The following is a 24,776-nucleotide window of genomic DNA, read 5'->3' on the forward strand; positions in this document are numbered from 1 at the left end:
GTAGTCCCATGAAGGCACACCATGGTTAAAGCAATTCAAATTCAAGTGCTTGGGCCAGAATCCTCAAATCCATCACGCACCTGACGTGTCTCATCCAGGTCAACTCTTGCCTGCATGGCAAGGGCTCTCGTGTGAAATAGCGAATGTTTATGTTTTATGTTTAACACTTTTATGTTGCTGTTAATTTTGTCTAGATATAGATGAGAAATGTTTGCTTTTATAACAATATAATAAATGGTTTGCATTAATGTTTGTAAAATAAACATTTGTTGCTAGCATGAATTGATTTCTTAAAAATGAATGCAATTAAATTTGTTTTAAGGGACAAGGTGATTTTTATTCTCCATTTGTGATTCACAAATCCAACTGCAAATTTACTTAAGCATATTTCAGTTTTTTTTTTATTTGCAGGTTTTCTAGGAGCCGAAAAAGTTTAAGGCGTTCCTCAGTTCAGTGGCCAAAACTCTTTAACAGGATCTTCGTAGAAAATAATGGTGACTGTATTAGCAGAACTGAGCACTACAGTCCTGTTCCTCTAACACGATCAGCATCACGTGCAGCAGCGACAGTGGCAAAACTAGAAACTGACAAACACAATCTTGTCCCAGTTAACGGTAGAGTTCCACTGGTCGAATTGTCGCTGAATGGCAGCAAGACTGCAGAATTCCAGAAGAGTCATATGGTCAATTTAGCACAATCTCTTCTGAGTTCTGAAGATGTGAACTTGCTTCAAAAAACGGTTGAAACCAAAAAACCTCCGGGTGAAACTATTTTGGAATCTGCAGTGAACCTCAGCAGTCCAAATCATGAAGCAATGAGGCTGAAAATAAATGTTGTTGCCACTAAAGAAAATGTGGTTACTGGAGAGACCAGTTTAACTAACTGGCAGTTAGGCAATATGCCACTGGCAGATGGGGGTTCCGTCTCTGGAGAAGACGACAGTAAGCTTGATCACAACTATAATCGCAGATCGGTACGGAAAAGCAAGAGCAGTCGCCGATCCAGCTGCTTCAGATTGATGCATAAATATTCATTGAATGTTCAACGGGCTACCATGGTGCAGGAATCCGGTAGAAAATCTTTGCGTAAATCAATTGTCTGGAGAAAAAATACACCGGAGTCCTCTGCTTCCAGTTGTAAGTTTATTTTTAAGTAAGGAAAATTCACAGCTCTGTTGTATTCTGATTTGTTCTCCTTCTGCTCTCCTTTTTCACCACCTTTTGTTGCCCAAAACCAGTCTGAAAAGAATTGATTCTATCATTGATGGATTACGCTGCAGGAGGAGCCCTACTGACTCTCCAATTGAGCTCTGTGACTTGGCACCATTCTCTTGCCTCTTCCCATAACCTTGCACATTTGTTTTTATTTAAACAATGTAATGCCTTGATAGAAACTGCCTCTGCCACACTTGTGGGCAATGTATCCCAGATCTGAACTATGTGTTTCAGGAAAATTGTTTTTTCTCGCATTGCACTTGCTACTTTTGCAATTTACTTGAAATATGTGCTTTCCCATTCTTTAATGGCTCTTTTAACAAGTTAACAGTTTCTCCCAATCTCTTTTGTTCAGGATTCTCCAATTTAGAAAACTTTGATCAGGTCTACTCCTATCTCCACAGAGAACAGTCCAGCTTCTTCAATTTGTCCATTATAACTGAAGTTTCTCATCTCTACAATCATTCTTGTAAACTTTTTCTGCACTCTCTCTCTCTCTCTCTCTCTCTGCAAAATGTTCATGTTATTTCTGTGGCACCCATAATCGTACGTAATGCTTCAGGTGATATCTAATCTATGTCCTGTATAAATTTTTTTTTAAGCATCACTGTGCTGGATTGCTGGAAGGGTTCCAAAGAAAGACTATAGTTTGATTACCTTGGATTCTTTTTTGGCTTTTTGCCAAACTTCAGTCAAATTTGAATCTAAATAATCTCTTCTGTTATGTAAAATTAATTTTAAATTAAGAATTTAATTAGAACTAAAAGACAATTAATGAAACTATGAAATGCCGCATTAACCAAAAGGGTTTTAAATTCCTGGAATGAAACAATTATTGGGTTTCAAGGATGAATTAGATGAGCTCTTGCCAACAAATGGAATTTAGAATTATTAGGAACATGACCAGGAAATGTTGTGGCCAGGTTAGTTAATTGGGTTGAAGGTAATTTCCTCTCTGAAACAAACAGTATTGTCTCTTGATCAGTTTAATTCTATTTTAACTTTCAGGTCAAAGAGCATTTGTTTGGCTTTTACTGTTATCTATTCATTACCTCATTACACTGACCGTTAGATAGTTTTTGGGCAGTGTGGTTAGTCTTTTATTTCCTTGCTTTGGATTTTGGATAAAAATGTGTTCTTAGTATTGGAGATTTCTGCTTTCTCTTCCTGTAAATACAGATTTTGTGGATTCAATCTCTTGGCAATGTTGCTCTAATTTGGAAGCCAAATGTGCAGAGAGCCAGCAAAATATATTTTAAAATGGTGATTTAATACACCAAACTAATTGAGCAAGGCTAGAAAATTATATTTAAGGGGGTTCATTTGAGAGTGAGAAAATAAATCCAGATTGTAAAAATCGCTGTCTGCTCTTTGCATTCATGTTTGAGTGGTGACTTTAAGCACTGATCCTGTTTTTTTTTGTTTGGTTTTTTTTCACCCAATTCTGCAATTCCATGCCCAATGCATTTTTAAATTTTACCTTGCTGTAATTTGAATCTAGGACTGTTTGTCACTCTCTTGGTGATTAGTGATTTGTACGTGAAATATTCTTCCAAATGTTGGTGCATTGTTGGATTGCTAATTCTACAGACTATATTTATTTTATTGACATCCTGAATCTTGACCTAATATTTGATTGAGCTGTTTGACACTGCAAATTTTGTTGTATACCAATGTTCTTGACACTGTTTGTTTGATTTCCATATCTTTTGTCCTTAGATCATAACGTGATTCAGAAATTGAAGAAAAACACAGAGGAAGAATGGTGAGATTTGTATTTTGAGTAGCTGGCTTTTTGCTGAATGAAGTATAATCCTTTTCTTAAAACTGTCATCCCCTTAAATGGAGACATCCCTGGAAGGTATTTTGCTGTATAATTCTTCCCAAGAAACTAGTCTTCACTATAGAAAGCACAGCAGTAATATTAACCTTGTCCTGGAGGTAATTGCTTTGACTGGGTCTGTTTCACAAATGCAAGTTGCCCGCTGCTTCCTTCCCAGTTGAGTTTATAGTGTATGCTATGGCTGGTGGAACACAGTCACAAAATGATCCTGTTACTGTTTGGAATTTGCTAATATAGATTTGTAGCATAGCTCCTGCACAAGGAACTCTGTTGCTTTGCTTACCAAATCCTTTCTAAACCAGGTTCACAGTCCTATTTTAGTGATCCTACTTCTCTAGTTGATGTTCAACCTATTTGCATTACTTACCTTTTTAGATGTGTACTAAAAAATCTCAATTCTATGTGTAATGTTCATTAAAAACCAAAAGAACTGCGGATGCAGTAAATCAAACAAAAACAGAACCTGCTGGAAAAGTTCAGCAGGTCTGGCAGCATCTGTGAAGAGAAATCCCAGAGAGTCAACATTTTTGCGTCTGGTTACCCTTCCTCAGAAGTGTTTGTGATGTTCTTAATTGGTTTGAAATGTTCTAATTCATTGTAGACAAGATGCATCTGTTCTTGGTGACTGCCAGTGAGTCTTATTTCTCGGTGTTGTGTGATGCCCAAGTGCTTTGGAAATTTTTAGGAATTGTCGATCAAGCTTCAGCCTTTAAACTGCGTACTTCAGCTTTGCAAAAGTTGCAACCACATCTGAAAAGTTGTGACCGTTTAAATTTGTTGTAACTCAAGGTAGTATAAGTAAACTGTTAAAATGTGAAAGACACCTTTTAGTACGAGAATGAAAAACCAAAAAAGAACTGCGGATGCTGCAAATCAGGAACAAAAAGAAAGTTGCTGGAAAAGCTCAGCTGGTCTGGCAGCATCTGTGAAGAATAAAAGAGAGAGAGAGTTAACATTTCAGGTCTGGTGACACTTCCTTGGTTCTGAGGAAGGGTCACTGGACCTGAAATGTTAATTGTCTTTTGTTCTTCACAGATGCTGCCAGACCTGCTGAGCTTTTCAGCAATTTTGTTTTTCTTTAGTACAAGAATGATTCATTGCCATCATGTTTAAATCTGTCATTTTTCCCCAAGCAATATTTAAAAATGTTTTGCTAGACCATTTCATCTTGCAGGCATTCTGAGCTCAAGAATACCAGTTCAAGGAGAAAGCAGAGTGCCAATTGGCTGACAAGTGGATTTTTTGATAGAGGCTCGCCCTAGTGAATGCAATAATTAATAATTGACAGCTCACTGCCAGGTTTTTGTTACATTTTAAATGGGCAGGTTGATTCTGGTCAGGGCCCTAAGAATTGAACTTGTGAACAGGATGCATTTAGTCTACAATAAATTAGAATTCTTCAAACCAATTATGAACATCGCATATTGAATTCTGTGGTTCTTTTGTACCATGACAAAAATATAAATAGTGCAAACAAATTGAATTTATTTTTGAGAAATAGGGTCACTAAAGTATGACTGAGAACCTGGCTGCCATTACTTTTATGGAGTTGAAATGGGCACAGTCTGATGAGGGGTCTAGGCCCAAAACATCAGCTTTTGTGCTCCTGAGATGCTGCTTGGCCTGCTGTGTTCATCCAGCTTCTCACTTTGTTATCTTGGATTCTCCAGCATCTGCAGTTCCCGTCAGCTCTGAGCGCATGTACATGTTCTCTTGTCTGCAAACAGGGCCTTGTGTATTAATATGTAGCTTCCCGTATAGCTATGTGCCACACCGCATGACTGACCATCCTAAATCATCAGCATAATTTTGTGCACACTATGATTCTGCAATTGAGTAATACAATGTTGGACACTCTCTTGCAAATTTTCTAAGCACTGTCTGGTTGAGAATGACGCAACACCTTGTTTGTTGCGAACAGTTGAAATGATATGCTGTTTGATATGATCTGCCAGTGTTTCAGATGAATGGTCTACATACATTTTAAGTGTATTCTGTGATCCAGATATTTTCCAGTGGACCTGTTCATAGGTGTTTTGTCATTCCTCTGGAACAGATGGGACTTAAACCTGGGCCTCTTGGCTCTGGACTGAAAGTGGTTAAATTCCACCATAGCAGCTGAGACAATCTGCAACATTTTTAAGTGTGGATGTTTCTAAAGGCCAGCATTTTTTTTCTGCTTTTAGACGTTAGTTCACCTGTTTCCTAATGTTGATGAATTCTATATCTATGTTTCCGAAAAAATTCCAGGTGCTGCTCAATATCTTTGCCCAGAAACTGATAAGTTCTTCATACAATCCCTCTAAGGGACTGACATCAACAGAACTTTGTCTGTAGGGAATGATACAAGGAAGAAATCGGGAAGAGCCAAGTTTTAGCATCTCTACATGTTATGGCATTCTATTTTTTTTTGGTCAGCTTGCATGTTGCCTCAAAGAGCTCTTATTTTTTTCTCCTACAAGCTGAGAGTAACTTACTCCTTCTGTCATTGTATACCGCTTTCTGTCTCTGCTTTCTTTTTGTCTAAATATATGCCCTCCCCTTCCAATTCCTCTGCTTAGTTCTTTTTGCCTCTGGTCAACCTTTTGTGCCTTACTATTGTGGCACCTGTATTTCAGACTGCCTTCCCATTAGTGGTGCTCCCAGGTAATGTGGACCAGTATGTGTTCATGTCTAAGAAATGTACAGTTGATCACTTTGCAGTTTGTGTGACTTCCTAAGTCCTTTACAAATATTATACAGACAAATGAAATAGAAACTAAAGCAAGCCATTTGTCCTTCAAACCTGCTCAGCCAATCAGCAAAAGAATACTGATCTGTTTGCTTTTGAATTCTACTTTTGCATCTACCCCAGTAAGCTTTTTATTAAAAAAAAACCCTTTAGATTCCTCGTGAAACACTTTATCCACTCATAGAACATAGAACATTACAGCACAGTACAGGCCCTTCGGCCCTTGATGTTGTGCCGACCTGTCATATCGATCTCAAGCCCATCTAACCTACACTATTCCACGTATGTCCATATGCTTATCCAGTGACAACTTAAATGTACCTAAAGTTGGCGAATCTACTACCGTTGCAGGCAAAGCGTTCCATTCCCTTACTACTCTGAGTAAAGAATAAGGGGGTTACTAAACACAGGGGCCTTCTACAGTACAGTTTGACAATGGAAAAAGAAATAGTTCAAATATACAATCAAGAGGACCTTCATGCATCTATACACAAAAGCAGCATGGGACAAAAAAGTGTAAGGATAACAAGTTTATAATTGTAAACAATAGTGGAAGCACAATGATCAAGATCAAATTTGCAAAAAGAGTGAAATATTTCAACAAGAGACGTAGCTGCAGGATGGCACAGACTGCGATCTCTATATATTAAACAGTACGTGGCAGGTAGGACGGACAAGAGTGAGGGAAATGTGAAGGTTTGATCTTATAAATGGTGATAGCACTAGCTCAATGGAGCTGAATGGTCAAAGTTTGGGAAAATAGGACTTACAGGCAATTTAGGTAGGGATAGAGGAATATTAAATGCAAGAAGTTACTTACAGGAGTGAGTTTTAAGCACAGCACGACAGAGTAGAAAGTAAGAAATAGTGGGAGTTTGTCAGAAAGGTATGCAATAATCGTGAAGGACACTGATCTATGTATACACTGGAAACGTCAGACAGGAAAAGTCAGCCTAGATGAGGAGTTCATAGAATGCTTTTAGACGGTTTCTTTGAACAGCATGTTCTGGAGCCAGAAAGCAATTTATACTAAAACTGGTACAGCACAATGAGGTAGGATTAATTAATGATATCGTACCAAAAGACATTTCTGGGCAGCAGTAATCATAATATTGTTGTACTTTACATTCAGTTTGAGGGAGAGAAGGGTGAATCTGAGACTAGTATTTTAAATTTAAGTAAAGACAATTCTGAGAACATGAAAGCTGAGTTAACTTAAGTGAACTTGCAATGTAGCTTAAAGTTTAAGTCAATAGAGATGCAGTGGAAGATTTTGAAGGGATGTTATGTTAGAATACAGAAAATAAATACATTCTAATGAGCAAGAAAAGTTCTAAGGAGAGTACCCACATACCATAATATACTAGAGAAGTTATAGATGCTGTCAAATTTAAAGGAAAAACATATTAATGCACACTAATGAGTGGCATATCAGAAGACTAGATATATTATTTTTTAAAAAGTAAAGATGACTGAAAAAGGTAATAAAAATGGGAAATTGGAGCACCAGGGAAAACGTATAAAAACTTATAAGAACAGACAGTAGGGGGTAAAAGATTTAACAATCCCAACTGAGTCCCATAACCCTTATGGGGGTAAAAGAAAAGTTTCCCCTCCCCGCCCCTCTCCTGAAAGGGCAACCACTAATTTTAATACAGTGCCCCATAGGTCTGCACTGACCCATAAGAGGAACCATCATTTCCACATCCACTTTGTCAAGATTTGCTCAGGAACTTGTGCACTTCAATCAAGTCACCCCTCATTCTTAAATCTCTAGTGGAAACGAGTTCATTACTTACAAGTCAACTCACTCATTTCAGATATTCATCCAATACATTTACATCACTCTTTTTAAATAAAGATACTGAAGCTCCATACTCTGTTCAAGGTATAGTTCTGGCAATGTCTTGTATAACTGAAGCATTTTATGTTCAGGTCCACTCAAAAGACACCATCCCGTTAGCTTTCTTGATTGCATGCTGCACCTGCAAAATTTGTGCGACTCCTGTACCAGAATAGCAAAATCCATCTGCACTTAGAATTCAGCAGTCATTCTCCATTTTAAAGAATACTCCTGCTCTTTTCTTCTTCCTGCTGAAGGAATCAACTTTCACATTTTCTCGCATTGTACTTCTCCCAATTCTTTTGCCCACCCGCCCAACCAATTATTTATATCCGTTTGCAACCTCCTAGATCTTCACAGCATAAATTTTCTTCCTATCTTTGTGTCATCTGTGATGATAGCTGCCATGCTTTTGCTCCCATCATTTAAGTTGTTGAGATAAATTGATCGCTTATAAAAAAGTGTGTTGGAACCATAGCACGGATGCTTTGGGACCTACTCCTCCCCATACTCCTCATTATCCCATACAACATGAGTTTTTGTTTTTCACTCTAATCTTTGTGGCACTTTATCAAATGCATTTTTGAAATCTAAATATAACAAACCTCCTGGCTTCCCATTATTCACAATGCATTTTATTCTTGAAGCCAACTGCAGATGCTACAGACATGGTAACAAATTACAACTTTTAAAAAAATTCCTGTATTGTTTACAGGTTAACAAATGTAACAAAAACATTGCTTTGGAAGGTGCACAAGAGCAATGGTAACTAACAAAAGTTCTGTAGCTGGGTCACATTAAGCCTTTTGCTGCAAGGATACTGTGTCGTTTAAGGAGTTGGTCTAGCACCATTATCTTAGGACAAGTGATGTTGGCACTATCATGTGCGATCCACATCCTGCAGAATCAGAAATACAGATGCAAAAGGAGGCAGTAACATAGGCAGTATAAGGATGCTAGGTGAGGTGATAGTGATTTAAGAGGAGAATTAATTACCTCTAAAGGTGAGCAGGGGTAATATTTTTGCTCTGATTTGTAATTTTTGTAAACCATACATCTCCACTAATAGGTGAATTTCAACAATTTGGTACAGTGTATGACCAAATAATGAACACTTATCTTTGGCAAAGGCATCTGGATTTGGATCCTGGAAATATTATTGCATCTATTGAGCTTGGATGGATGAGTTGAACTATTCTAGGCTGTATAGTATTGTTTCAGCTGCTTTGGTAGAAGTTACATTGAAACATAGAAGATGGGAGCAGGATGTAGGCCGTTCAAGCCCTTGTCTGTGCTGCTCGTCTTTAATAGTGTGGATAATCATGGAATGCTCTTCTCCCTCCTCCTCCCACTTGCCCCCCACTTCCCACACATTCCTTCATTCCTCTGCCTGCAACAACTATATCTACTACCTTCTTGAAAATGCATTATATCTTGGCATTATCACTTCTTGTGGTAATGAATTAAATTCCGCAGGGTCATCACTCTAGATGAAGAAGGTTCTCCTCATCTCAGCCCTGAAAGGGTTACTTCTTATCCTTTAAACTGTGACCACTGGTTTTGGGCTCTCTCACCGCTGAACATGCTTCCTGCATCTAACCTGTCCAATCCCTTTAAAATTTATAGGATTCTGAGATTTTCCCTTCATTCTTCTAAACACCGGTAAATATAATCCTGACTGACTCAATCGCTCCTCATACGTCAGCCCTGCCATCCCTGGAATCAGGTAGCTACAGTTAAAATCTGAGCAATGTTCTTAGTGAAGGTTGTTGGATGTGCTTTGGTCTGAAGCCTCCTTGGCTGAGTTGTACACCCTTTTCATTTAGTTTAGTGTTAGAGGATCAACCAGAAAGGCTAAGCTGCAAGGCAGAGCAATGTTATTGTAATAAAGTTGTGCTCTATAGACCGCCCTCCTCACTTATTGGAAATGCGTTGCACCCTCCAAACCTTTGTTTTTTGATTTGTCACACTTGTACAGTGCAGAAAGTAAGTTGTAACTATTAACCAAATCAGTTCCAAATGTTGTAATGTTTTTGGGACAGTTTGTGTTCAAAATAGAAGTAAGAAATTTAGCCTTTGAGTCTCCAAAAGAAGCTGAAAAGGAATGGTGCAAAATAAGTCAGCCCCCCGCCACCGTATGTATAACCATTGTTTAAATAAGTCTTTTTTTTACTATAAATGAGGTTTCACACTTGAGTGCGAGTATCATCAAAGCAGAAAAATCAGATTCAAATTGGAAAAAAATTCCTTGGTCTATCCCTTTCATTGGTATGGTTCCTTCCTTCTGTTCCTCTGGAATCATGACTAGAGGAGCAGTAAGGGCAGGCACCTGTGAATTGAAGGAGTTGGTGCATTTATTTTGGCTGCTGTCATAGGAGGCTTTTGGCTGCCCATGACCAGTTGTGTTGAGATGTGGCTGAGGAGAAAACACAGAAACAGGGAGGAGGCAACTAAATTAGCAATGACACCAGGAGTAGAGCTGTTATTTGGCCTTTCCCTGCTCTGGATCTGGATGCTGTACATGCAGACGGTGTCATGGGCTATTTGGTTGATCTTTCACCTTTTCATTGAGACAGCCTAAATAAATTTGCTGCAACAAAAACAGGAGCTCCTGGAAAAACTCAGCAGGTCTGGCAGCATCTGTGAAGAAAAAAAATCAGTTAGCTTTTTGGGTCCTGTGACTCATGATAGAACTGATGATAGCTAAAAAAGCTCGGCTTGTGCGGCACGGTGGTTAAGTGGTTAGCACTGCAGCCTCACAGCGCCAGAGACCCGCGTTCGATTCCCACCTCGGGCGACTGTCTCTGTGGAGTTTGCACATTCTCCCCGAGTCTGCGTGGGTTTTCTCCAGGTGCTCCGGTTTCCTCCCACAGTCCAAAGATGCGCAGGCTAGGTGGATTGGCCATGCTAAATTGCCCATAGTGTTCAGGGGTGTGTGGGTTATAGGGGGATGGGGATGGGTCTGGGTGGGATGCTTCAAGGGGCGGTGTGGACTTTTTGGGCTGAAGGGCCTGTTTCCACACTGTAGGGAATCTAATCTTATATGCAGAAAATAGAGAGTGGGTTGGGATAGGGAATAAACAATAGAATAAAGGATAGAGCCCGACGAGGGAGAGATGAGCAGTTGAATAGACAAAGGAGTTGATAATGATCTAGGTAGGAGGGTGAATTGCTATTAATGGAGACTGTTAGTGACTGACAATAGGTAGTGTGTTTAAGGTGTGTGGGGTAGGGGCTGGGAAATGGGAGAGATTATGCTCTAAAATTATTAAACTTGATACTGAGTCCAGAGGGCTGCAGGGTCCCTAAGAGGAAAACGAAGTGTTCCTCCAGCGTGCATTGAGCTTCACTGGAACACTACAGCAAGCCAGAGAACAGAGTGGTGCAGTAAAGTGGCAGGCAATTGGAAGCTTAGGGTCATTTTTGCAGGCAGACTATAGATGTTCTGCGAAGCGGTCACCCTATTTACGCTTTCTCTCCCCAGTGTAGAGGAGACCACAGTGTGAGCAGCGAATGCAGATTCTGGCAAGTGCAGGTGAAGTATTGCTTCACCTGCAAGGTATGTTTGGGCCCTTTTTGGGCAGTGGAGGGAGAAGCTAAATGGGGAGGTGCTGCACCTTTGCTAGTTGCATGGAAGGGACTGTGAGGGAGATGTTGGAGGTGAAGGAAGAGTGGACCAGAGTGCCCCAGAGAGAATGGTCCCTGGGGAAGGTGGAATGTGGAGGAGGGAGGAGAGGGGATTATGTCTGGTGGTGGCATCACCCTGGAGATGGGGAAATGGCATCCAATGATCTTCTGGATGTTGATGCTGGTGGGATGGTAGGTAAGGACAAGGGGAAACCCTATCGTTGTTGCAGGAGGGAAGAGAAGGAGTGAGGGAGACAGGTCAGACCCAGTTGAGGGTCCTTTCGAGAATGGTGGGGAATCCTTGGTCGAGGAAGAAGGTGAACATTTTTAAGGCTCCCTTGTCGAAGTTTGCCTCATCTGAACATATGTGACAGAGATGGAGGAACTCCGAGAATGGGATGGAGTCTTTACAGGAACCAGAGTGTGAGCACTGTGGAGAGAAGAGTGAGTCAAGGTAAGAGGAAATGAATTTTGGGGGCAGGAGTAGGCTGAAACAATGGGTCTGCCCATACAGTCCTTTTTGTGCATTTTTGGAAGGAGGCAGAATCAAGTTGTGTGGGGCTGAGGGTCAAGGTTCGCTAGAGTGAAATGAGATCAGGCCATTGAATCAACTGATATGTCATGTTGGGGTCATGGTCCAGGGGGAGATAGGAGGAGGTATCTGAGAGCTGGTGCTGAGCTTCTGCAATATAGAGGTCAGTACACCAGACTACAACAGTACCACCCTTATCAGCAGGCTTAATGACACAGTCAGGGTTAGATCTGAGTTCACGAAGTGCAGTCAGTTTGGAGGGAGATAGGTTGGATTCAATGCAGGGGGAGCAGAGAAATTGAGGTGACCATTATCATGTAGATGGTTCCCAATGAACGGTTTCCTCCACAGTCCAAAGATGTGCAGGTTAGGTGGATCGGCCATGCTAAATTGCCCGTAGTGTTCAGGGGTGTGTGGGTTATAGCGGGGTGGGATGCTTCAAGTGGCGGTGTGGGCTTGTTGAGCTGAAGGGCCTGTTTCCACACTGTAGGGAATCTTAAAAAAAAAAATTGAGTGCAGGTAAAATACCAGAGGGAGGGTTCCAGATGGAGGGAGAGTGTTGAAACTGAGCAAAGGGGTTTGTTGGATGGGGAGTTTGCTGCAGCTGGTTTTAAAGCAAGCGCTAGAGAGACTTTGCATTAGTGCCAGTTAATGGGTGGGTTGGGAGTCTGGGTCTGGAGCCATGTGTTGTCTGATTGGTAGCTTAGTGCTGTAACATTAGTTTGCGTCAATTTCCTTTGTACATTTTGGACCTGTGAAAATGAGTAGTCTCATCTACGTGAAGTGCATGTTGAAGAACACAATAGCACTTACCAAAGTGCATGACTTCACACTTTCCTACGTTGCACTAAGAAAATAGGCCCAAGGGGTGAAAATTATTTTGATTCCTCCTGAAAGGTTAAACAGAAAAGTATTTGGGTTTTATCTGGTATATGCAGTATTTTTGAGATGGCCACAGAGTGGCTTAATCTGAAAAAATTAATGTATTTTTGGAAATGAAGTCAGGGCATGAGTTGTATTAATGGAAGCTTCTTTCATTTGTCTGAAGATTTCTATGGCATATCTTTATAAAAAAGGCTAACTGCATTTGTTCTGACCTTGTAAGTTCAAAATGTTGAATGTTGTAGGATACTTGTAAACCAGCATGTTTTGTCTTTACAGTGTTGAAGTGAGTGAGCCAAAGCAGAATCAACCAGTCACGATGGTAGGTATCGTGCAAATGGTATTGCTTTTCTAAACCTTTTTTTGGCATTTAACTCCTATGGTTTTTTTTAATTGGTGAAGTGAGTAATCCTGCAAACCAAGACTGAATTTTTGCATTTGTCTACAGACTCCTGAAAAACAAGGTCTTAAATGCACTAGAAATGACGCAAAAGTTGCTAAGGGCAATCTTGAGGAGAATGAATCTGGTCTGCAAGCTTGTGGAAATTCACCAAGGTTTCAGGGAAAAGGTTTGTAACTGGTTAAATTTTTAGAACTTCCATTTTACCTTGGAGAAACTCCCCATTGTTCCATGGTTTTGTTTTGAGGTGCTGTTCTTGCTAATCTTTCATAAAGATTGCATTCCCTGTATGGAATATGTTGAAGCTTGTAAAACACTGAACCAATCCCAAGAAATAAAGATTTCAATTTTGAATGTATTGTCATCTCCTCCAAGTAGATAAGGGGAAACTCTCCATTACAGGTAGTTAAATGGAGTAGCTTTTTTTTTAATAAAAAGTAACCTTTTTGTTATACTATAGTGTGTGTGTGTTTGTGATATTTCATTTAAGGTTGCAGCGTTGACTACCATTAAATGAATTTGTTGAAGGTCAGCAATGCTGCTTTAAAGTGCAAGACCTATATTGGGTATAGTGATTATGCACTTGTGATGAAATGGATTTCCTGTGTATCAATATGTATCAAGGAAGTCAAATTTCTGAAATGTAGCTTTCAGAGCATCTGGGTTGCAATATACAGTTCTGCCCTCTTTGGAGGCAGCGCTTCCCAAAAGGATTTGTTATGTCACTGGGGATGATTCAAAGATTGCAGGGCAGAGACTGAAGGTCAGTGAGTTGAGACAGATGTAACTTCCGCGTCGATATTGACTTTTAGCTATACTGCAGAAGACTAATTGAATAGCACAGTGCGTGTACTAGGGGACCCAGCGAGGAATTGAGAGGGGTTAAATCATTTTGAATAGGTGGGGCTCAGGACCCCAAAGAAACATTGTACTTGGTGAAGCTAGCACGTGAGGGGCTTGGAAAAAGCCTGCGAAATATCAATCTTTCCGTGCAGAGAGTGAGCTCATGAGCTATATTTGCTAAACACCACTAAGCAAGAGCTCAGAAAATACTGGTAGGTGTAATTTTTAAAATTTTGATTTTCTTGTCACATGTACTGAAGTACAAGGGAAAGATTTTTTTGCTTTGTGTGCAGTACAGGCAGATCACCCAATTCTTGAAGGTAGCTGTTATGAAAAAATAACTGGAATTTTACAGGTTGCTAAACATTCAGGTCCAGGAGTGATCTGTGAAATCTCTTAATTCCCTTGGGACTCAGCTCTTCCTGTAATCTTTAAAAACAAGAGCCACATAAAGATCCCTAACGAGATTTGGACTCAGCTGTGACTGTAATACATTTACTGGTCTGGTCTAGAATCATAAAACATTTGTTAAATATGAAGTCTAAGGAGTCTGCTTAATTTGGTTGAATATTCCATAGAAAACAAGATTATATTTCTATATAAATAAGGTCCAAAAGGCCCCAATTCCAACTCTTGATCATTTTAGAATGAAGGGGACTGCAGCTGACCCTGGTGTGCTGAACTGAGTAAAGGTAAAAAGCCCTGATGCTTACACGGAGAGACTGTCACCTACTTGTGCGTGTGATCCATAGGACATCATCAGGGTTATTGTCTCTCATTTCCCCTTGCAATATATACTTTGAAAACTTAATTTCTGGGATGCCTGTGAATTAATTGGTCACTTGGGCAAGATGTCCAGGGAGTTCTCACCCCATATTAACTCAGTGCAATTGCAAATAAGATGGGCCTGTCATGTGACAGTAAACACTCTATATAATGGATAGTTAATTGTAAAGTATACATTGAAATGGTGTATGATTCTTCTTGTTTGCTTAGTGTGGTGGAGTAATCGTGGAGAGGGAAACCAACACATCCTCAGTTTTTCTAACTCCAGAACGTGGGAACCCTTTAACCTTCTAACTGTTACTCTGGTCTAATGCAGACTCATAGTCATACAGCATGGAAGCAGACCCTTCAGTTGAACCAGTCCATGCCAGCCATAATTCTGAACCAAACTAGACCCACCTGCCTGCCCTTGATCCATTTCCCTCCAAACATTTCTTATTCATGTACTTGTCCACATGTCTTTTTAAACATAATGTAACAACATCCACTACTTCCTTTGGAAATTAATTTCACATGCATTGCATATATAGCTGAAGATATAGTGGAAACACTTAGAGCTCTATAAAATGTAATTAGTTTATTAAGTACTTTAAATAACATACACACACTTCTTATGACTAGAGCTATCTTAATCGCTGTCTTTCACTACCCTGATTTCTGCAACTAAACCCAAACGTTATGACCCAGGAGAGTTGATGGCTAGCCAGGCTGAAACTCTGCTTGATGTCTTCACCATGCCTCCTGATGTAGGATACTTCTTATAGCATTGAATCTTCAAAGTGCTGCTGAACAAAGAGATTTCTTCAGGCTCTTTATTCACAAGTCTCTGTACCAAGTTTCTGTGTTACTTGGTCTTATCCATGCATGTGAGCAATCCTGAATGTTTGTCCAAATATATGCCTTGTCTGGTAGAAACAGCTGTTGCTGATTTCCTGCAGTTTTAACTCGTGGCAGACCAGCATAACTCAGCATAATTTTGTTCATGTAACAGTCCATTTATCAAGCCTCTTACCAGTTCAAGTTATCTTCAGCACCCTGTCTACATGTGATGTAAACTTCAAACAATTATATACCCACACCTGCTAGATCTCTGATATATAATATTATCCAGGGCCCTACCACTAATTGTATAAGTCCTGCCTTTGTTTGTTTTGATCACAAATTTATCCAAATTGAACTCCATCTGCCACTCCTTTGCTTATTGACCCAATTGATCCAGATCTCTTAGTAACCATAGATAACCTTCCTCACTTTTCATGACACTTTCAATTTTGGTGTCATCTGCAAACTTAGTAACCATGCCTTCTATAATTTCATCTAAATCATGTGTATAACATGATGACAGACAAAAGTGGATCCAGCACTGATCCCTGTGGAACATCACTGGTCACAGGCCTTCAATCTGAAAAACAACCCTCCACCTCCACTGTCCACCTGTTGGTATTAAGCCAATATTGTATCTAACTTGCAAGTTCCCAATTAATCCTATTGATCAAACTTTTCTAATTAGCCAACCATGGAGTTGTCAAAGGCTTTACTAAAGTTCATTTAGACAATGTCTCCTGCTCTGTCCTCATCACTTTTTTTTGTTGTTGTTGTTTCCTCAAAATACTCAATCAAGTTTGAGATAGGATTTCCCTCTCAAAACCATGCTAACTATTCCTAATCATTCCTTGCCTTTCCAAATGCACATAAATGCTAATTATCAGATTCTCCTCCAACAGCTTACCCATCACTGAAGTCAGATCTGTAGTTCTCTGGCTTCTCCTTGCATCATTCCTTCAAGACACAACATTAGCCACCCTCCAGGTATGCAGCACTTCATCTGTACAGGAAGTTTTCCTATAATGTGGTAGTTGCATTCTTGTGTGACCTTGTGCTATAGAACACCACCATAGAAAATCTCATTTTAGGGAAATCGCTATACCTGTACAGCAGAAAGTTCACGTTATCTGAACAGCATCCACTATTCATCAATCACTTTGCAGGCAATTTGCGCAATGAAACATTAGTTATAGCAGAAATACCTGTAGTTATCGATGACAAAAATATTTCTACAAGGGGTCCTGCAATTTACTCCCTAACTTCCCACAATATCCTGGGATACACTAGATCATATCCCAGAGATTTACCCATCTTTTTGTATTTTATAAGACCTCCAGCACTACTACTTATGTAATATGAATTGTTTTCAAAACATCAATTTGAGTTCTCTAGCCTCTATAGTTTTTCGCTCTGTATAGGAGTGGAACTTGGGAAAACATTCCTAATTTGGGTGAATCAGTAATGTGCCAATATTTGTGCATTTTGCCATAAAATGGAGCTTTACAATTATTTGCCTCCAAGATTGATTGAGTTGTTTAGAGCTAATTCATTTTTGAGCAGATGGTTTGGACAGATATCTTTAGTTTGGACATACTTAGAACATAGAAACCTGTCTGGCGAAGGAGGTGACTGCATAGCAATCTGTTACCTGATCTATGCTGAAAGATAACAATTTCCATTTTTATATTAGAAACAAAGTTTGTTTTTTTTTTTAAAAAATGGGCTGTTAAAGTCTTTGCTCTTCTGTTTCGTGAGTGCAATAGTCAATTCTGACTGTAACTTCCCCCGGAAGGTGTGTGTGTGTGTGCCCGCCCGTGCCCTGAGTCCCATACTCGAACTTTCTCCCAATAACTCTGCAATCAATTGTGAATAGCATGCTCAATTCTTTTGAACAACACAATGAAATGGATGCCCATTCCAGATTTTAACCTTGTCTGGGAAAATTTCCCACTAAAATGCCCAGGCATGCTGGGGCTCCTCTTAGGTCCTAGGCATGTCTATTGGTGTGTTGAAAGATGGACTTCAGGCTTGCAACACAGTGCAGTGGGTTCACCTCCCACACTGAGGTCATCATGAAGAACTCTCTCCCTCTCTACCTCTCCTTATGCCTGAGGCATGGTGACCCTTAGGCTAAATCACTACTAGATACCTCCTGTCTCATGAGAGCTGCCCTATGGTCTGAGGACTATTTTTACTTCTGACAATTATTTTCAATCTCTCAAGCTATTGAAGCACTTGCTTGATTTAAGTAGTTTTCCCTACTTTATCAAAACTACCTTATTTTGAATATCTGGTTCTTTTCTCAGCTGTCAGAGAGCAGAGCAGGAAAACAGAAGCAGCAGTGTCAGTCTCTTCTTATAGTGCAGGCCCACAGCCTTGGTATCATGTTAGTGTCTAAACTGTAAATAACTTATAGTACTGTCTCTCTCGACTGTGGAGTCTGATGTATTGGTGTAGGAATTCATAGGACTGGCTGATCCTTTTGGTGCTTGGGGGAGCTTCTGCATCTACACTTGGTTGATACTAAATTTGAGTTGAGAGAGCATTGGGATGAAAGTTATTATGGTTTAGATTGAATGGTAGCTTTGAAACTGTCTGACAGTTGCAGTCAATATAGATTAGCTTGCCTATTTCTTGGTATGTTCATTGTTTGCATTTTGTAACTCCCACAGATAGCAGCAATTCTGATGAACTGAATTCTGACAATCGGAGGCTTAGGTGAGTTTGTGAAGACAGTTGTATTTTTGGTCTCATCTACATGGAAAGCTCAATGTCCTGACATGAAATGTAGTTCTGGTCATATGACAATCATTCCAATAACTTGCATTTATAGTTCTGAGTACCAAAATGCAAAAATCCTTTTGCATGTTTCACATTTTGCTGTGAGGAGGGAGTGGTCTAAGAAAGATTCTGCTGTGGCCATAAAGTTGTTAAATGTTCTGCAGATCTATATTCACTAAAAATGGAGGCTATTGTTGCAAATATTTTTGAGCAACACCCTGACAATCAAAGTTCTGATTCAGTGACTGAGTGTCCCAGATACAGTGTCATCATTCCTGGGTATGTTCTGTTTCATCAACAAAACAGAACCCCCCCCCTGCTCTCCAGCACCAAGATGATTAGAAAGGACTGCTGATGGTGGAGTTTGAGATAAGTGTAGAACTGGAGGAACATGCAGGCCGGGTAGCATCAGAGGAGCAGGGAAGCTGACGTTTCAGGTCTGGACCCAACTTCTGAAATCTGCTTTCCTACTCTGATACTTTCCTACGCTGTGCCCCTCCAGCTCCACACTATTATCTCACCAAAGATGACGATGGCATTGAAAGAATTCCAGTTTGTTTGGGAGAGAGTACCTCTGGGAGTACTCAACACTTGACTGTTTTCTTGAGTCAAGGTAAGTAAAAATTGTGCTGATTTTAATACTGACCCCAGCATCTTGGATGAGTCTTCAGCCAGCTCAATGCAACTATGTGATATAATGAATCAGTTGAAGGCCCTGAGTACTGCAAAAGCTATTGATTTTGATAGCATTCCAGCCGTAATAATGCAGATAAGCTTCAAAATTTGTCATGTTCCTAGCCAAGCTGTTCCAGTACTGCTACAACATCTACCCAACAACATGGAAAGTTGCCTAGTTATGATCCATTCGCGAAGTAGGAGAAACCCATTCTGGCAAATTATTGCCCTGACAGACTGCACCTGTCAGCAAAATGACTGAAAGAGTTAACAGAGCTACCAAGCAGCACTTAGTAATAACCTGCTCACTGCTCTGTTAGAATTTGACTCCTGACCTTAATACAACCTTAGTTCAAACATGGACTAAACAGCTGAATTTCCAGAGCATTTGTGGCTTCCAAAGGGGTGGGGTAGGAGGGGATGCGCAGCATGGTGGCTTAGTAATTAGCATTGCTGCCTCAGTGCCAGGCACCCAGGTTTAATTCCACCCTTGATGACTGTCTGTGGAGTTTGCATGCTCTCCTTATGTTCTGGTTTCCTCCCACAGTCCAATGATGTGCAGATTAGGTGGAATGGGCATGCTAAATTGCACGTACTGTCCAGGGATACACAAAGCCATGGGAAATGCAGGTGTGCGTACGCATGTGCGTGCGTTGCTCTTTGGAGGGTCAGTGTGGACTGAATGGACTGATTAGCCTGTTTTCACACTGTAGGGATTCTACTCTAAAAGCCCTAGCAAAACTGAAGTAAAAGGGAAATGGCAAAAGTTCTCTCCATTGTGCTAGGTAGAGCTCCAGTTCATGGAAGATTGTTGATGTTGTCAGTGTTCAGTCATCTTTGCTCCAGGACATCACTGTGGGAGTTCCTCTAATCAAACTGTTCACAGAAGTTATTACAGTCCCCTAGAACAAATGGATTAGAACCTGGTCCTCTTGACTCTAAGAGGCCCCAAGTTCCTCCAGGTACTGTCCTTGGCCCAACCATCTTCATAGTTCCTTTGTTTTATTCCTTTATCCTAATAATTTAAGATCAGAACTGGGTATATGTTCACCCATGATTGTATATTTGCTGAAGCAGCTTGGGTCCATGTGCAGCAAACCACTTGATTAGCACCCAGTCCACCACCTTCAGCGTTTACTTCGTCTATCATTGACATATAATTGTAAATGTATGTACCATCCTCCCGATGCACTAGAGAATCATATCCAGGTGTTTCAGAAGGATTTTCCGAACTGGTGACCTCTATCAGCTGAAAGCTGTGCATGTATAGAAACCAGGACATTAGATGCAAGTTTCTCTCTAAATGGCACACCACCATGCCTGTATATTCTATCACATTTCCTTCATTGAACAAAAACAGTACAACACAAGAGCAGGCCCTTCAACCCATCGGGCCTATGCCAACATGACACTTCTCTAAATGTAAAAACCTTTTGCCTCTGTGGTCCATATCCCCCTATTTCCTGCCTTTTCATGTATCTATCAAGATTATTTTTAAGCATTGTTATCGTATCAGCTTCTGCCACCTTTGACTGCATTCAACACCCTCTATGTAAACAAAAAAACTTGCCTTTTACATCTCCTTTAAACAGTTTTCCCACTATATCCCCTATTTGACATTTCTACCCTGGGGTGGGGTGGGGTGGGGTGGGAGATGTGGTGTGAAGGTCCAACTATCCAATCTATTTGTGCCTTTCAGGAGTTTGCAGATTTCTAACAGGTCACCTCTCAACCTTCAATATTCAATGAAAACATACCAAGTTTGCCCAATTCTCTAATACCCTCCAAAACAGGCAACATGCTGGTAAACTGTTTCTGTAGTGTGTCCAAATCCTCCCCCCATCCTTTTGGTAGTATGGTGACTAGAACCACATGTAATATTCTAAGTGCGGTCTATCTAATGTTCTGCATAGCTGCAACATGACTTGCTGAATTTTATACTGTCTGCCCTGACTGAGGGCAAGCATGCCATATGCTGCCCTGACCACCGTGTTCACTTGTGTTGCCACTTACCATGAACAATGGACCTGTGCATTAAATTCCTCTGTATATTAATGCTCCAAGGTTATACCATTTACTGCATACTTCCCTCTTGCATGAACTGTTCCAAAATGCATCACTGTTTTTCCAGCTTAAATTCCATCTGCCACTTCTCCACCCAAGATTCCAGCCTATCTTATCTGCTGTATCCTTGGGCCATCGCCCTCTCCAGCTCCCCAGTCTTTGTCATCCATGAACATACTATCAGACCACCACAATTTTCTCCTCCCAAGTCATATGGACATGTTACAAACAGTAGGTCTTTAGCACTGATTCTTGCCTGGTACCACTGGTCACAGTTCTCCAATCAGGAAAGACACCCTTCTGTTGCTGTAGTCTTCCTGACCAAGCCAGTTCTGCATCCATCTTAATAGATCACTGTGGATCCCTTGTGACTTCACCATTTTTATATTGGTCTGCCATGAGGAACCTTGTAAAATGCCTTGCTGAAGTCCATCAGTGTCCAGCACCCTGCCTTATCAAGCATCGTTGTCTGTCCTCCTTTGGTACAGGTGCCTTTTTTATAGAAGTTTATAAAATCATGAGCAGCATGGATAAGGTGAAGAGCCAGGGTCTTTTTCCTAGGGTGAGGGAGAGTCCAAAACTAGAAGGTATAGTAAGATGAAAAGGGAAAGAATTAAAAAGGGTGTGAAATGTAACTTTTTCATGCAGAAGGTGGTGCATGTGTGGAATGAGATGCCAGAGGAAGTGGTAGAGGAGGGTACAGTTTTAACATTTTAAACGGCACCTGGGTGGGTATATGAATAGTAAGGGATTTTGTCAATCCCATCAGATACTTAGATGGGAAATAAATGTTGGCTTCGCTTGTGATGTCCCCAACCTATAAATGAATAAATAAATTGAAGTCACCTGTACAACTTCTTGGGGGATGGTGGAACCAGAAATTCTGAATCTTGGTCTGGGATACAGGAAGGTGTAGTTTTGTTGAACTGAATTTTGGAACACATGGCATGAAATGCCAACCTCCTTGCAGTTCTGCACATAATGGTGGCTGGGTTTAAGGCCTTTTTTTTATCTCACCCCTCTCTGCTAGGAAGTACATTGATGTAAACTCACCATCACTACCTTTTCAAGAGGAAGTAGGGATAGGCAGTAAATGCTTGCTTGCCAGCCAGCTATGCCAACATCTCAGAATTAAAGGTGGAGATAACCTCGCAAGCAGTTGCCATGAGTAGTATTTAATATTGTTTAATATCCCTCCTATACCTGAATAAAATTTAAGCAGTCTTAATCATATAATTTGGTTTCTGTTTTATGAATAAACAGGTGCCAACTGTTTAGTAACCTCAAACGAAAAGGTTCTTGAGAAAAGTAAGGATTCTAGTTGTGTGAATGGATAATCGCAAAGATTGTAACCAGTATTCATGAAATAGTGTTGTAAAAACGTAAGATTATGTTGATTTTGTATTATGCTGTTTTGGTCATCCAGTTTGGAACATTATTGGCATTTTTTTTATTTGCTCTTTTTCTCAGATCCAAAAATAGTTGCAAGCGATGTATTGAGAATACACATAATTCAAAACTCCACAGTAATTGTGATAATTCTGTGCCAAGAAAGAGCCCTTCCTCACCTTGTCCTACAAGTAAGGTTAGTTTTGAAAGCAAAACTTTCCATAATATCTGCACTAATTAATTTTAAAAGAATACTTGTTCAGCTTCCCTATTCTCTTAGGGGAAATCAGTGGCACAACCTTGATTTTGTTCACTTTCAGCCTTGAGACAACCATTTAATGGCCTTTTGTTCCTATCTAATCTTTCACCTCATTTCCAGTTTAGAAGACAGATCAAGATCACTTGATATCCTCGATCTATGCCTGTTCTGTAGCAGAACCAAATAATTCTGTTCACTATACTTCAAGTTTGAAATACATCAGTACTTTCAATACTATTTTGATAGACGTTTTCTTCATTACCTATTTGAATTTGAGTGCTGGACTTTTTTTTTTCTCTCTGGCCTCCAAAAATCTTTGTTTTAATCCCAATCTTATTTTTACCAGAAGTCTTTCTGTCCCTGGTAATTATACTGGCCAGCTTCCTCTGAAACTGTCCATGACTTTGCTGTTCCCCCTAGAGTTGTGTTTTTTCCAAAATTCAGTTGTCTTTTTGAGCTTTGAAATGATGAAAGGTCTCCCAATATTGGCCTAATTAGCAAATAGTTAACTGATTTACTTCTTTCCCTTCAAAGGTTTTTCTATGCCAAGAATATTTGTCAAATTGTTGTCAAACCTCTGCTATTTATTATTTACATTTCAGCATTTTGGGAAGCATACTGCTAAGTCCCAATACACTTTTTTTTTTCTACCCACCACTTTCTCAGTATTTTGTCCATAGTTGGCATATTGACTGACTGCTCTTTCTGGGAAATCTTTTTAATTCCATTGTCACATGTTTGAGGTATACAGCAAAGTATTCCTTTTTTTTATGTAGCATCTCTTCTTTCACTTATAATTGGATTTTGGCTGCTTTTTTCAAAAAAACAGGCTTACAGTTTTTGCATAGTCATTTGCTTTTTTTGGTTTTCCTTCACCATTAATACACAAATAGACTAATATGTTACATCTTAAGTTTTAAGGAGTACCACAAAACACCAGCATTCTTAGTTCAGAAGGTTAGCAGTGTGGAGAGAATTCCTTGTGCATTATTACACAATTCATATTGAATGTATGTTCGCATGAATTTTGTGTGCTTGGAAAGAAGCATACAAGGATTGACACTGCTTCCGATGCTGTTTAACCCTTGGTGCAGGAATAAGATTGCAATTTTTGTGCATTCAGAAACTTTTTTTTCAACTTTTTTTTTCTCCAAGTTTTGAAGCTGCAATCAGTTATTTACAGAACAAATACTTCTGCTCCCATTCTCTCAATCCAGCATACGTTTGAGATTACCTGAATGATTTTTGCTTTTGTAGGTAGTTTGACTGAAACACACCAGCTTCATCCACGCTGATCAGAAAAATCAGTTGCTGGTGACTCCCATATCTGTTGGCTGCACAATAGTGCAGTCCTTGATTAAACGCAATACACCACTGAAAGGTGATCCCAAGGTACCCGTGCTGCCTTCATCTTAAAGATGTTCTTATATCTTTGTATGCAAGGAGATCTTTTTGAAGAACTTAATCCCCAGCCGGATGCCTCACCTCCTATTTGCAAATTGCTTTTAGTTCAGCCTTGTGTGTAATTTATTGTAATGATTAAATGCATAATAGCTCTTTAATTTCCCCAGTTTGTGTAAGTATTAACAAGCTTTGAAATCCAAAGATTTTTACGTACACGTTTGGAGCAAATGATCCTTGCTGTTGTCAGACTTTGGGGTTTATGATTACAATTATTTAGAAAGTTGGCAATTTTGCATCAGGATAACTGTTTTCATTTGCGGTTAGTTTACGTTCTTTCTAAAGCTTATGTTTCCTAACATCCATATATGATAGGAGGCTACGTTTGTGCCCTAAAAATCATTTGAGGTTAGTTCAATGGAGCATTGTGCCCTCTGATTCTTCTGATCTTTTTGATTTCACAGAACATAGAACATAGAACAGGCCCTTCAGCCCACAATGTTGTGCCGACCATTGATCCTCATGTATGCACCCTCAAATTTCTGTGACCATATGCATGTCCAGCAGTCTCTTAAATGTCCCCAATGACCTTGCTTCCACAACTGCTGCTGGCAACGCATTCCATGCTCTCTCAACTCTCTGTGTAAAGAACCCGCCTCTGACATCCCCTCTATTCTTTCC

General features: G+C 40.0%; 1 protein-coding gene across 2 annotated transcripts in view; it reads left to right on the forward strand.

Annotated features, from left to right (window-relative positions):
* LOC125459420 (inner centromere protein-like) overlaps positions 1–24,776 on the forward strand; it is a 59,810-nt gene that overhangs the window by 17,566 nt on the left and 17,468 nt on the right. For both annotated transcript variants that reach the window (XM_048545847.1, XM_048545849.1), the window contains exons 4-9: positions 412–1,136; positions 2,934–2,979; positions 12,952–12,994; positions 13,121–13,241; positions 18,199–18,244; positions 22,517–22,631. In XM_048545847.1, coding sequence (XP_048401804.1) covers positions 412–1,136; positions 2,934–2,979; positions 12,952–12,994; positions 13,121–13,241; positions 18,199–18,244; positions 22,517–22,631 — 1,096 coding nt within the window. The remainder of the gene's footprint in view (positions 1–411; positions 1,137–2,933; positions 2,980–12,951; positions 12,995–13,120; positions 13,242–18,198; positions 18,245–22,516; positions 22,632–24,776) is intronic.

Source organism: Stegostoma tigrinum, chromosome 17 (assembly GCF_030684315.1).
Source record: "Stegostoma tigrinum isolate sSteTig4 chromosome 17, sSteTig4.hap1, whole genome shotgun sequence".
Classification (NCBI taxonomy): domain Eukaryota; kingdom Metazoa; phylum Chordata; class Chondrichthyes; order Orectolobiformes; family Stegostomatidae; genus Stegostoma; species Stegostoma tigrinum.